The sequence below is a fragment of the Rhinopithecus bieti genome, unplaced genomic scaffold (assembly GCF_001698545.2).
Source record: "Rhinopithecus bieti isolate Rb0 unplaced genomic scaffold, ASM169854v2 scaffold_14454, whole genome shotgun sequence".
NCBI classification, from domain to species: Eukaryota; Metazoa; Chordata; class Mammalia; order Primates; family Cercopithecidae; genus Rhinopithecus; species Rhinopithecus bieti.
Window position 1 is genome coordinate 581,244 of NW_016808228.1, and position 13,325 is coordinate 594,568.

The 13,325-nt window shown below is 45.0% G+C and overlaps 1 protein-coding gene across 8 annotated transcripts in view; it reads left to right on the forward strand.

Moving 5' to 3' along the window:
• Nucleotides 1-13,325, forward strand: part of ZCWPW1 (zinc finger CW-type and PWWP domain containing 1) — a 56,587-nt gene that overhangs the window by 16,204 nt on the left and 27,058 nt on the right. For 7 of the 8 annotated variants that reach the window (XM_017886032.1, XM_017886037.1, XM_017886036.1 and 4 more), the window contains 7 exons: nucleotides 6,238-6,354; nucleotides 7,085-7,205; nucleotides 8,441-8,516; nucleotides 8,915-9,019; nucleotides 10,644-10,724; nucleotides 11,471-11,537; nucleotides 12,223-12,332. In XM_017886032.1, the coding sequence (XP_017741521.1) occupies nucleotides 6,238-6,354; nucleotides 7,085-7,205; nucleotides 8,441-8,516; nucleotides 8,915-9,019; nucleotides 10,644-10,724; nucleotides 11,471-11,537; nucleotides 12,223-12,332 (677 nt within the window). The remainder of the gene's footprint in view (nucleotides 1-6,237; nucleotides 6,355-7,084; nucleotides 7,206-8,440; nucleotides 8,517-8,914; nucleotides 9,020-10,643; nucleotides 10,725-11,470; nucleotides 11,538-12,222; nucleotides 12,333-13,325) is intronic. The other variant, XM_017886035.1, reaches the window with a different exon arrangement.

The window sequence follows — 13,325 nt, forward strand, 5'->3', positions numbered from 1 at the left end:
AAAAAAAAAAAAAAAAAAAAAAAAAAAAAAAAAAAAAACCTGGGAGACAGAGCTTGCAGCAGGCCAAGATTGTGCCACTGCACTCCAACCTGGGCAACAAAGTGAGACTCTGTCTCAAAACAAAACAAAACAAACAAAAAAGGAATGGGTACAGAGTTGAGGGAGGGGTTTTTTGTTTTGTTTCGTTTTGAGATGGAGTCTTGCGCTGTCGCCAGGCTGGAGTGCGGTGGCACGATCTCCGCTCACTTCAACCTCCACCCGCCGAGTTCAAGTGATTCTCCTGCCTCAACCTATCGAGTAACTGGGACTACAGGCATGCACCACCATGCCCAGCTAATTTTTGTATTTTTAGTAGAGATGGGGTTTCACCATGTTGGCCAGGATAGTCTCAATCTCTTGACCTTGTGATCTACCTGCTTCGGCCTCCCAAAGTGTTGGGATTACAGGTGTAAGCCACCATGCCTGGCCTGATAATGGTAAATTTTATGACAAGAAATAAAATAGATCATACAATATACTAGTGTGTCAAAAAATTCAAAAATACTAAGGCAGGAGGATCACTTGAGACCAGGAGTTTGAGACCAGCTAGGGCAACACAGTGAGACCCTCATCTCTACAAGAAAAAAAAATTAGCTGGGTGTGGTGGTAGTGCCTGTAGTCCTAGCTATTCAAGAAGCTGAGGTCGGAGGATCTCTTGATCCCAGGAATTGGAGGCTGCAGTAAGCAATGATCGTGCCACTGCACTCCAGCCTTGGTGATAGAGCAAGACCCTATTTCTAAAAAACTAAATAAATAGACAGTCTAAACACACTTGTACCAAACAAAAACAAAACCTCAAAACATAATGCAAAAAGACAGAACAAGTTCCAAGTTTAAGGAACAGTGGAATGAAAAGTTACCTAGTGTCTAATCTGTATGTGTACATATATGTGGTTTTGGTTGTGGAAGCATAATATAATTTGGACATACTTGGAAGAAAACTCCAAGACTATGCAGGCACCAAAAAAGGTAGTTCAGGTTAATAAACCATTCCTCTTGTTATAATGACATAGTAACATAAGGCACTGAGGTATAAGTCTAATTTGAACAACCAGGTGGCCTGGAGTTCAGACTACCCGAAGGGAGTTTCTAGATAGACTCAAAAAGGAAGCTAAACGGTTTTTTCTTTTGGTTTTATGTGACTATATAAACTCAGATGTGCTTGTTGAGAACTTTAGGGATACTGCAGACCCCACTGACCTGATCTCTGGCTAGCTCAAATAAATTGGTATCATTAGATTTGTGTTGCTCTGTCTCCTCTACTTCTCAGAATTACTGCAAGGGGCCTGGCACAGTGGCTCACGCCTGCAATCTTAGCACTTTGGGAGGATGAGGCAGGAGGCTTGCTTGAGTCCAGGATTCAAGACTAACCTGGGTAACATAGTGAGACCCCTGTCTCTATAAAAAAAAAAAAGTGAATTTATATTAAAAAAGAAATGGAAAAAAAAAGAATTACTGCATGGACTAGATCTTAGGCTGGCAGATGGGGGTTCACCCTCTAGGTGGTGCTTGTGGGTTGAATTGTGATTGTAGTGGATTTATCAGCCTCCTGCTATAAATAAACCATTCTTCCCGTTTCTTACAGTTGCCAAGGAGAGGTGAGTGCTTCTGAAGTAGGAAGGATTATTTAATGAATACAATTTGCGTTAAGTACTTAAGTACAGGGAAGGAAAAGAGCAGTGTATCATGAGAGGAAGTAAGATTGGGCTGGTCAGGGAGTACATTTCTAAGCTAAAACCTGAAGGCAGAGTAGAAGTTATCCAAGTGAAGAAAGCGTTTTAGGTAGGGTGAAGTGTGGCATGTTCCAGATACTAAAAGAAAGCTAGTGTGATTGCGGAGCTTAGAGAGCAAGGGGAGGCAAGTTGGGAAAGTGGCTCTGGATGACTGGAAAGAGGGAGGCAGTGGCTAGGTCAAAGACCATGTACAGAGTGCACATTTTATCCTAAGTGCAGGGGGAAGCCACTGGTGGGTTTTAACCAGGGAAGTGACATCTTTAATGTTTTAAAAGGATCCTTTGGTGATTAATTGGAGATGGAGTATGGGGAGAAGACAGGAATAGACCAGTTAAGATGTTAGTACGAGGATTAGGTATTAGGCTTCGATTAGGATGATGGCTGAGTATAGTGGTTTACATCTGTAATCCCAGCACTTTGGGAGGCAGAGGCAGGAAGATCACTTGAGCCCAGGTGTTTGAGGTTGCAGTGAGCTATGTTCATACCACGTCACTCCAGCCTGGGTAACAGCAAGACCCTGTCTCAAAAAAAATATTTAAAAAATAAGATAAAAGGCCGGGCGCGGTGGCTCAAGCCTGTAATCCCAGCACTTTGGGAGGCCGAGGCGGGCGGATCATGAGGTCGGGAGATCGAGACCATCCTGGCTAACACGGTGAAACCCCGTCTCTACTAAAAAAATACAAAAAACTGGCCGGGCGCGGTGGCTCAAGCCTGTAATCCCAGCACTTTGGGAGGCCGAGACGGGTGGATCACAAGGTCAGGAGATCGAGACCATCCTGGCTAACACGGTGAAACCCCGTCTCTACTAAAAAATACAAAAAACTAGCCGGGCGAGGTGGCGGGTGCCTGTAGTCCCAGCTACTCGGGAGGCTGAGGCAGGAGAATGGCGTAAACCCGGGAGGCGGAGCTTGCAGTGAGCTGAGATCCGGCCACTGCACTCCAGGTCGGGCGACAGAGCGAGACTCTGTCTCAAAAAAAATAAATAAATAAAATAAAATAAAATAAAATAAAATAAAATATGTATATATACACACATTTTAATATAGCTATGTTTAATATGNAGCCTGGGTGACAGAGCGAGACTCCTTCTCAAAAAAAAAAAAAAAAGATAAAAATAAAAAATAAAATGGATTAGGATGATGAAAGTAGAGAAAGAAAAAAGTGGATGGTTTTAAGGTAGGTTTTGGAGGTAAAATTGTTACAAGTTGGTAATGAATTGGATACTGGAAGGTTGGAGCAGGAGAGGGTATGTGAAGGACGATTGGTTTCTGGCTTGAACAGTTACATGAAGGGAGATGGGAAAGAGTGGAGGAAGAAAAAGTTTGTGGGATAAAATTAAGCATTCAGGTTTGGGTACATTTAGGTTTGATATCCTTGTGAGACATCCAAATAGAGGTATCAAAGAGCAAGGTGGCTTAGGAATCTGGAACTCAGAACAGAGGCTATAAGTAGACAGCTGTGTTCTGTCAGGTATGAAAATGGATTTCAAAGCCGTGGGAATGGGTGAGTTTGCCTCAGGAGAAAGTGTATCATGGGGAGAGAAGGCCTGTGATTGGGCTTTGGGACCCCTGACATTTAGAGATTGAAGAACAAGGAGAACCCAGCAAAGAAGACTGCGGGGGATGTTGCCAGTAAAATTGAGGGGAGGGAGACAGGAGAATGAGACATCACAGAACCCAGGGAACTAGTGTTTCAGGAATGAGTGGTCAAGTGAAATCCTCTTAACATGTGTCTGTGACATCAGTCTTCATTATCATAGAGCCACGTCTGGGCATCAAACAGTTTTCCAGAGCACGTTATCTTCTCCTTTAGGTTACTTGGAACTTTTTTAAAAAGTACAATGTTCGCCAGGCACAGTGGCTCACGCCTGTAATCCCAGCACTTTGGGAGTCCGAGGTGGGCGGATCACGAGGTCAGGAGATCGAGACCATCCTGGCTAACATGGTGAAACCCCGTCTCTACTAAAATACAAAAAATTAGCCGGGCGTGGTGGTGCGTGCCTGTAGTCCCAGCTACTCGGAGGCTGAGGCAGGAGAATGGCGTGAACCCGGGAGGCGGAGCTTGCAGTGAGCCGAGATGGTGCCATTGCACTCCAGCCTGGGCAACAAAGCGAGATTCCGTCTCAAAAAAAAAAAAACAAAAAAAAAGTACAATGTTCTTGTCAAAGATATCATTCCAAGCCATAAATTTCCAGTTCCATATCATTATAGTGATTTTTTCCTGCTCATTTTCTTGTGAGTACTTATTGCTTTCACAGCTAACAATTTGTATTATTGATCTGTATTAATTTATTTGACTCCTGGCCTCTCCTCCTACTCTATTTTTCTAGTCTTGCTAGGTCACCTCTGTAAACATCCAAAACTACTATTGGCAACTGTCATTTCAGACTAACATATTAGTCCCAACCAGTACTTTGTTCTTTAAGATAAGGTAATTAAGGCCAGGCACAGTGGCTCACCCCTGTAATCCCAGCATTTTGGCAGACTGAGGAGGGTGGATTGCTTGAGCCCAGGAATTCAAGACCAACCTGGGCAACATGGCAAAACCCTGCCTCTACCAATAAATCCAAAAAATTTTCTGGGTGTAGTGGTGCGTGCCTGTAGTCCCAGCTACTTGGGAGGCTGAAGTGGGAGGATCGCTTGAACTTGGGAAGTGGAGGCTGCAGTGACCCGAGATTGTGCCACTGCACTTCAGCCTGGGCAACAGAGCGAGACTGTGTTTCAAAAAAAAAAAAAGTAATTGCACAAGTGATCTCTTATATGTGATATTTTGAAAGGACCCAAATACAAGTCACCTTCTTTTCTGAGGGATGATTCTGGAGGGATGGGATTAGAAGCCATCCCTTATGATCAGGTATTTAAGGTAAAATTTGGCAGTGGGAGACAGTGAACTTACTAGAGAAATACGTTGGTTGATAATATTAAATAGTGAATATTTAGCGATACCTATGTGTCTGTTGTGTGATTTTTCTCTGTCAACTCAATTGCTTGAGTGTAGGCTCAGAAAAGGTGGAGAGAGGGTTCATTCCGGTTGGTGTTTTGTCATCTGGGTAGGAAGAAGGACAGTGGGAAAGGGAGCTGAAGGTGTCTATAAGAGAATCCAAGTAAGTGTCAAGTAATCAAACCAGAGTGGAACAGAGTGAAGAATGGAAATTGCTTCCAGATGGAGAGGATGGTAGTGGGCAGTGGGTTGGAGAGCTAGATAAAATGAAAGTTGCTATAGGAGTCTTTGAGCAGGTGAGGTGGAAGACAGGGCATTTTTATAGAGAGGATGTTTGGGTAAGTGGCTCAGACGGTGTGCAGTTCCTGCAGATGACTGGGTGGGGCATGCAGGAGTGGGAGTGGGTTCCAGAGGTGACATGAGGAAAAAAGTTAAGGCACTGAAAGAATGGGGTGCTGTATGAGGAGTTCCTGTGGATATAGAGGTCATTTGGAATGAAGGCAGGAAGTGGAGAGAAGACTGAATCAGATGCCAGCATCTCTACAAGGGATATGAGAGGTGAGGATAGTCCCATGGCATAGACCTCAAGGGAGGAAGGGTTTTTATAAAAGTTGGGGAGTAGTAGCAATGGGGTAATGATAATGCCAGCCTGACTTTCTGTCCCGAGAGACATGGGGAGTGTGAGAGGAACTGACTGCACTTACAGGGCTGCAGGTGGGGGTGGTTTAGGTGGGGCAGTGTCATTAGTGGGTCTTCAGGCTTCAAAAAGGAGATAGAAGTTCAGATTGGAGGTTGAGGAAATGTGGATTTTTGTTGCTCAAGTCAGTGGAGTTTCCAAGACCACAATGGAAGAGTTTTGGTGGGAGAAGGGAGAGGCTGAGAGACATGGGTCAGCTTAGGAGAGGTGGGGGTCTGGAAGGTAATGGATAAAAGGAAGACTTGGCATTTGAGCAGGGCCCAAAGTTAATAGTTGATGGAGAAGTGATAAGCTTAGACCTGTGTCTTTTGGAGAAGAGTGAACTCCAACGCTGTTGGTCCTAAAGTTTGCAACTTGGTGATTTGGTGACAGGTAAATCAGTTGAGATTTGGATAAGAACTCTGGATGTTGTGCACAAAAGAGATGCAGGTTAGCCCTTCAGAAGATCTTTCAGTAGTGTCATGCCAGCAGAGAACAAGGCACTATCTGGAAAGATGTCAGGCAGCCTTTTAATTTGAGAACTGTCAATACAAGATTCCTTTCAGCCTTGGGGCAGGGAGACATGGTAGCCTAGTACAGGAAAAAGATCAAGGCATGAGACTTGAGTTCTAAGTTCAGCTCTATCACCAAGTTAACTGATCCTCAGCAAGCCATTTACCTCTTTGAGCCTTGGTTTCCCACTTACAAGTCAGGGATCCGGCTGGTTGATCTCTCATGTCTCTCTGGCTATGTGATTCTGGGAGCTGGTAGAGTTATCCTGATTTTAGTTGGATTAAAGAAGGAAGAGCATATTTTTAAGTCTCTTATTTCATTTTTTTCCTCTCACAGGTCAATGTCTGGTCTGGGTCCAGTGTTCCTTCCCAAACTGTGGGAAATGGAGGCGGCTGTGTGGGAACATTGACCCCTCAGTTCTCCCAGATAATTGGTCCTGTGATCAGAACACAGGTAGAAAAGACTGGAAATGTTTTTATTCACATTTTATTGTTCCTCCCTTTCTTTCTCTGCACTTATCCTTTAGATTAAATACTACATAAATATAGTTAGCACTCAATGGGTCCTTGTAGTGGTTGGGAGAGAGGAAGGATCTGCCTTTCATATGGAGATGAATCTGGGCAGAAAAGGCTGGATGAAGATGCTCTGCAAAGTGATCTTGTGGGGAGGGGCCTGGAATCTAAATGTATGAGCACTGGTCTGCCCCTGTCAATCCTGATTAGAATACTAGTATTGGGTTTGTGGATAGGGAGGGATATAGGATATATGAGGGAAAACAGATGAGAGAGATCTGGTGCGCCTAGAATTCTAGGATATTTGAAGCTAGTTGGAAGAGATGATGATGATCTAGTCCAGCCCAATTATTTTACAGATGAGAAAACAGAGTCTCAGAGAAATTATGATGCTCCATAGACAGGAGCACAATCAGACATGCGGGGGTGCAAGCAGGAGTGTGGAATCTCTTTCTAGAGTATGAGGAGGCAGCATTCCTACTTTTGCTGGTTCTAGCTGCATTTCCTCCATGGGTCTTTATTCTTCTTCCTCCGTGCTGATCCCCCAGGTGCCCTTTTGGTCCCACCTGCTGCATATACCAATTTCCTTCTTGTCCTCTCCCCAACCCTCATCCACTTCTTTCTCTTTATGAGTCTCTTCCTGTCCCTTCATTCCTTCTCTCTTTCAGCAGATGTGCAGTATAATCGCTGTGATATTCCTGAGGAGACCTGGAGAGGGCTTGAAAGTGATGTGGCCTATGCCTCCTACATCCCAGGATCCATCATCTGGGCCAAGCAATACGGTTACCCCTGGTAGGGCACTATGACACAGTCAGAACATCCTTCACAAACTTGGGAGAGGTAGATTCAAGCAGGGATGGAAGCAAATGGAAAACATCTGTAATTGAAATGGTTCTGGCCTTAGAAAGAGCAGGGGGTGAGAGAAAAGATAAAGTACCAAGCCTGAAGGCTTTGAAAGAGTATTTTCTGGAGGTTTCATCGTGGAGGTGATAGCTCCCTGGAAAAAAGGGTCTGATGGTGCTACCCCAGCTGGTAGAAAGAAGAGGGTGGATCTGAGGCATTTAAAAATATTGAGATTGGCCAGGCGCAGTGGCTCACGGCTGTAATCCCAGCACTTTGGGAGGCCAAGGTGGGCAGATCACCTGAGCACACAAGTTTGAGACCAGCCTGGCCAACATGGTGAAATCCCGTCCCTACTAAAAAATAGAAAAATTAACCAGATGTGGTGGCGCACGCCTGTAGTCCCAGCTACTCAGGACACTGAGGCAGAAGAATCGCTTGAACCTGGGAGGCAGAGGTTGCGGTGAGCCAAGATTGCACCACTGCACTCCAGCCTGGGTGACAGTAAGTCCTCATCTCAAAAATAAATAAAAATATTGAGATTGAGAGATACAAAGTACAAGGAACAAGGAAAAGTGGAATAGTTTCTTCTTTAGAGATGTCCCTAGTCGAAGATTTTGTTTTTAGGATTATGGGATGGCTCAGAAGGATAAGACCTTCACTAGGTATATTCTGAACTCCTGTGTGCATCGATGGAAGTCACTTCCTCATCTGAGTCATTGAGTAGTGACCACTAGAGGGGGCTGATGGCAGAGGAATCTATTTTTTAGATCCTTTTTTTGCAAAGTGTACTGCTGATTGAGCGCAGTGACTCGCACTTGTAATCCCAGCACTTTGGGAGGTTGAGGTGGGAGGATTGCTTGAGCCCAGGAGTTTGAGATCAGTCCTGGCTATATAGTGAGACCCCATCTCTGCAAAAAAATAAAATAAACAGCTGGGTGTGGTGGCATTTGCCTGTGGTCCCAGCTACTCAGGAGGCTGAGGTGGGAGGATCACTTGCGCCTGGGAGATTGAAGCTGCAGTGAGCCATGGTTCTAACACTGCACTCCAGCCTGGGCGACAGAGTGAAACCTTGTCTCAGAAAAAAATATCGTACTGCTCTTTTCTGTGCATGTACATTGATGAGGTTGTGTTCTGTTCATCTAACCCCTTCTCTTCTGTCCCCTGCACCCAACTGTCTTCTCCAGGTGGCCAGGCATGATAGAATCTGATCCTGACTTAGGGGAATATTTTCTTTTTACTTCCCATCTTGATTCCCTGCCGGTGAGTTTCCTGGTTCAGGGTAAGAAGGAGCTCAGGCCAAAGTAATGAACAAATCCGTCCTCACAGATGTACAGATAAGAGACATGGACATAACCAGCAGACACAAGTGAAAACAGATACTTAACTAGGATGACAAACACAGAGATAAGTGCTCACACATGTAATAGAAACAAACTTGTATCTAATTAAATATTTATCCACTGTTAGGGCATTAGTGGTTTTGATAAATATGCTTTGGCTAGGGTTCCTGAGGTTAGAGTGGAAGAACAATTGGAACGAGGATAGGGTAGATGAGTCAGGCTTCAAGGGGGCATGTGAGGCCCAGCACCTCCTTCTGGCTAGAGGAGAAAAGCAGGGAGCAGGACAGGAGTCCATAACAGGACCATCTTTTATTTCAGTCTAAGTACCACGTGACCTTTTTTGGAGAAACAGTTTCTCGTGCATGGATCCCAGTCAACATGCTAAAGAACTTCCAGGAGCTGTCCCTGGAGCTATCAGGCATGGTGAGCACATCTTGGGGTTCTGTTGTGATATAGAGAAAATGAAATCTTCCTTTTATTAAACTTGATTTTCTCCCAGGCTAAGCCATGTCGGGAGAAAGTTTTGTGTCTGACCAGGTGTGCCAAGGGTGAGGTAATTCATGAAGGACTCTTCTTGCTCCCAGGACTGCAGCAGGGCAATTATTTTTTTCAGTCCCCTTCCCTGCCTGCAGATTGGGGGCCATTCTGAAGATAAGGTTTTTCTACAGTTTAGCTAGCCAGAGCAGGTGTGGCAGAAATGAGGGCACAAATTAACTCAGGATTTCTCAGTCTCAGCACTATTGGCATTTTGGGGGAGATAATTTTTGGTTGTAGAGAGCTGTCCTGTGTATCGTGGGATGTTTAGCAGCATCCCTAGGCTCCAGCGGCATCTAACCAGCAGCAGCTCCCACCTCCACCCTCTGCCCCCTGCCTGTGGTTGTGACAACCAAAAAATTATCTCCAGCCATTGCCAGGTGCCTTCTGGAGGGCACAGTCTACCCGGTTGAGAACCATTGGATTAGCACAATCGCATTTCCTCCCTGTAGTCACTTTGGGTTTGACCAGCCTTGCAAATGAGCAGAGGCTCAGTGGCTCAGGGGCTTTAGAAAATCAGGCAATGAGTATTAAATCAAACAGCTGGATCTAAAGAAACTTATCAGAAGCTTCAAAGTGAAATCACCTGGGCTCCTATAATCCTCTTTTCAAATTTCCATGGGATTCACTTTGGAGAGGACACCAAAATGTTGGTTGAAAATATTGCTAGGGCCAGGCGTGGTGGCCCACACCTGTAATCCCAGCACTTTGGGAGGCTGAGGTGGGCAGATCGCCTGAGCTCAGGAGTCTGAGACCACCCGGGCAACATGGTGAAACCCCGTCTCTACTAAAATACAAAAAATTTGCTGGGCATGGTGCTGTGTGCCTGTAGTCCCAGCAGGAGGCTGAGGCACAAGAATTGCTTGAACCAGGGAGGTGGAGGAAGCAGTGAGCTGAGATCGCACCACTGCACTCCAGCCTGGGTGACAAAGTGAGACTCTGCCTCCAAATATATACATATATATAGTTAGGAATTGGTGAGACATTTATTAGACGGAAGGGGGGTGTTATGTCTGATCCCAAAATATTAAGAATAGGAGTATCGTATCAATACTAGGAACTGGAAATAAATGTTGTAGTTGAAGAGAATGTCAGATGGGTAGCAGTATGCTGGGGTCACTTTGCTAATATTTATTAGTGACTCTAATCTTTTTTTTTTTTTTTTTTTTTTTTGCTTTTTGAGATGGAGTCTTGCTCTGTCTCCCAAGCTGGAGTGCAGTGGCGTGATCTCAGCTCACTGCAACCTCTGCCTCCTGGGTTCAAGCAGTTCTCTGCCTCAGCCTCCCGAGGAGCTGGGATTATAGGCGACCTCCACCATGGCCACCTAAGTTTTGTATTTTTAGTAGAGATGGGGTTTCACCATCTTGGCCAGGCTGGTCTTGAAATCCTGACCTCATGATCTACCCAACTCAGCCTCCCAAAATGCTGGGATTACAGGTGTGAACCATTGCACCTGGCCATTACGCTAATCTTTAAGTCAATATTTATCATTGGCTCTAATCTTCCATTTCAGAAAAAGCGCAGAAATGACTGCAGCCAGAAACTGGGGGTGGCCCTGATGATGGCTCGAGAGGCAGAACAGATCAGCATTCAGGTGGGAGGGTGTTCAGACCACACCCATTCCTTTCCCTGCTCTTGTACAAGTGGGATTCTTTCTCAGTCCAGACAAAGATGGTTTGTGCTAGGGGCCGTCCTACCTCCATATTTCACTTCAGGTTTCAGATATAAGTGCCCTAAACTCTCTTTTCTGTGGCGTCAGTTTTTATGCTCAAATTCTGTTGGTGGGGGTGGGATGGAGAGTAAAAAACAGTGAAAATTTCACCTCCCAATTTCCCTGATTTTTTGAATTAGAAACAAACTGGAAATAGAGATTATAATTAGTTAATCTCCATAAAAGGTCAGATAAGCCTAATGTGTAATTTCACGTGGAAATGGTATGGAAAATGAGGGCTGAGCGGGGGGCTCACGCCTGTAATCCTAGCACTTTGGGAGGCCAAAGCGGGTATATCCATTGAGTCCAGGAGTTCAAGGCCAGCCTGGGCAACACAGCAAAACCCCATCTCTACAAAAAATACAAAAATTAGCCAGGCATAGTGGCGCATGCCTGCAGTCCCACATATTTGGGAGGCTGAGGCAGGAGGATCATTTGAGCCTGGGATGGCGAGGTTGCAGTGAGTAAAGATTGTACCACTGCACTCCAGCCTGGGTGACAGAACAAGACCCTGTCTTTTTGGTATGGAAAATGAATCAATTTCATCATAACTAAATTCCAGAAGACAGAAGGCAAAAGCTGCCCCTGAGAAGGTAGTAGATGATGCTTTTGTTTCTTGGTTCACTTAGGAACGGGTTAACTTGTTTGGTTTCTGGAGCCGATTCAACGGATCTAACAGTAATGGGGAAAGAAAAGGTAGGATAAATGGAAGCCGAGGACTGGAGAGGGATGGGAGGGATTCTTTCATGAGGGCAGCAGCCCATGTTTTTCTTTATTTGATGTTCTTTGTCATCAATAGGAGAATCTTGGCCGGGCGCGGTGGCTCAAGCCTGTAATCCCAGCACTTTGGGAGGCCGAGACGGGCGGATCACGAGGTCAGGAGATCGAGACCATCCTGGCTAACACGGTGAAACCTCGTCTCTACTAAAAAATACAAAAAAATAGCCAGGCAAGGTGGCGGGCGCCTGTAGTCCCAGCTACTCGGGAGGCTGAGGCAGGAGAATGGCGTAAACCTGGGAGGTGGAGCTTGCAGTGAGCTGAGGTCTGGCCACTGCACTCTAGCCTGGGCGACAGAGCGAGACCCCGTCTCAAAAAAAAAAAAAAAAAAAAAGACTCTTGTGAATGTCATTGACCCAGTATCCAGGATGGATGGGCAGATGAGAGAGGAATGGAAGAAACAGGATGGGGAGGGAGGGTATATTGAATAGTGATGGACTTTAAAAAGGGTGGAAATGTGATAATCTGGGATCACATTTTATGGAGAAAATAACACTTGCACACAAAAGGCACAGTTAGAAGACAGATTCTCTGTGATCAGCTTCATTAACTCACTATTTTATGGTATGAATGATTTAGCCTTTCCTTCCTTTTCCTGTTCTAGACTTACAGCCCTCTGGTTTGTACAGCCCAGGATCCTGCTTGGAGAAAAAGGAGGAGGAGGAAGAGTTGGAAAAGGAGGAAGGGTTGGAAAAGGAGGAAGTAGAGAAAACAGTAAGATAAGCTTTAATTTCATTTTTTATTTTTATAGAGATGGAGTTTTGCCAGGTTGCCCAGGCTGGTCTCAAACTCCTGGGCTTAAGCAGTTCTCCCACCTCAGCCTTCCAAAGTGCTGGGATTACAGGCATGAGCCACCACGCTTGGCCAAGATTAGCTTTAAAAATTGTTTAGATGGTTGGGCACGATGGCTCATTCCTGTAATCCCAGCACTTTGGGAGGCCAAGATAGGTGGATCATGAGGTCAGGAGATCGAGACCATCCTGGCTAACAGAGTGAAACCCCATCTACTGAAAATACAAAAAATTAGCCGGGCGTGGTGATGGGAACCTGTAGTCCCAGCTACTTGGGAGGCTGAGGCAGGAGAATCGCTTGAACCCGGGAGGTGGAGCTTACAGTGAGCCGAGACCACGCCACTGCACTCCAGCCTGGGTGACAGAGTGAGACGCTATCTCAAAAAAAAAAAAGAAGAAAAATTGTTTAGACAAGGATCTTGGGGGTTTCCTTTTAGGAGCTTCCTATAACGATCTCGTTAGCATGGACTTACATTTACTAAGGAGCCATCCTGCCCCTGCCTTGAGGGAGCCCCAATTGTTGGATATTTGGGGGTTTCTAGATCTCTTCTTTCCTCTTTATTCACTAATTTCCCACATCTCTAGGAACTTCTTTCTTGAATATAATCTCAGTTCCTACTGTATTTATTTGACTTTTCGGGGAGCAATTCAGAGAATAGCAGTTGTTTCTACTCCTTTCTCCCCTACGTGGACCTGGAGGATTTTCATTCACTTGTTTTCTTAGCATCTGTTTTCCAGGTATAGGAAATATATATTTTCACTTTTCTTCTAATTTTAATTTAGCAATTTTTATCATACTCGTGGCCTAGCTTTATTTCCTTCTTTTATGCCTAAAGCCTTGCATTAGTGAATACCAACAGACTGGGAAAGTGACCACACATTTTTCTCTGTGTTGCCATAAATTTAAACAATATCA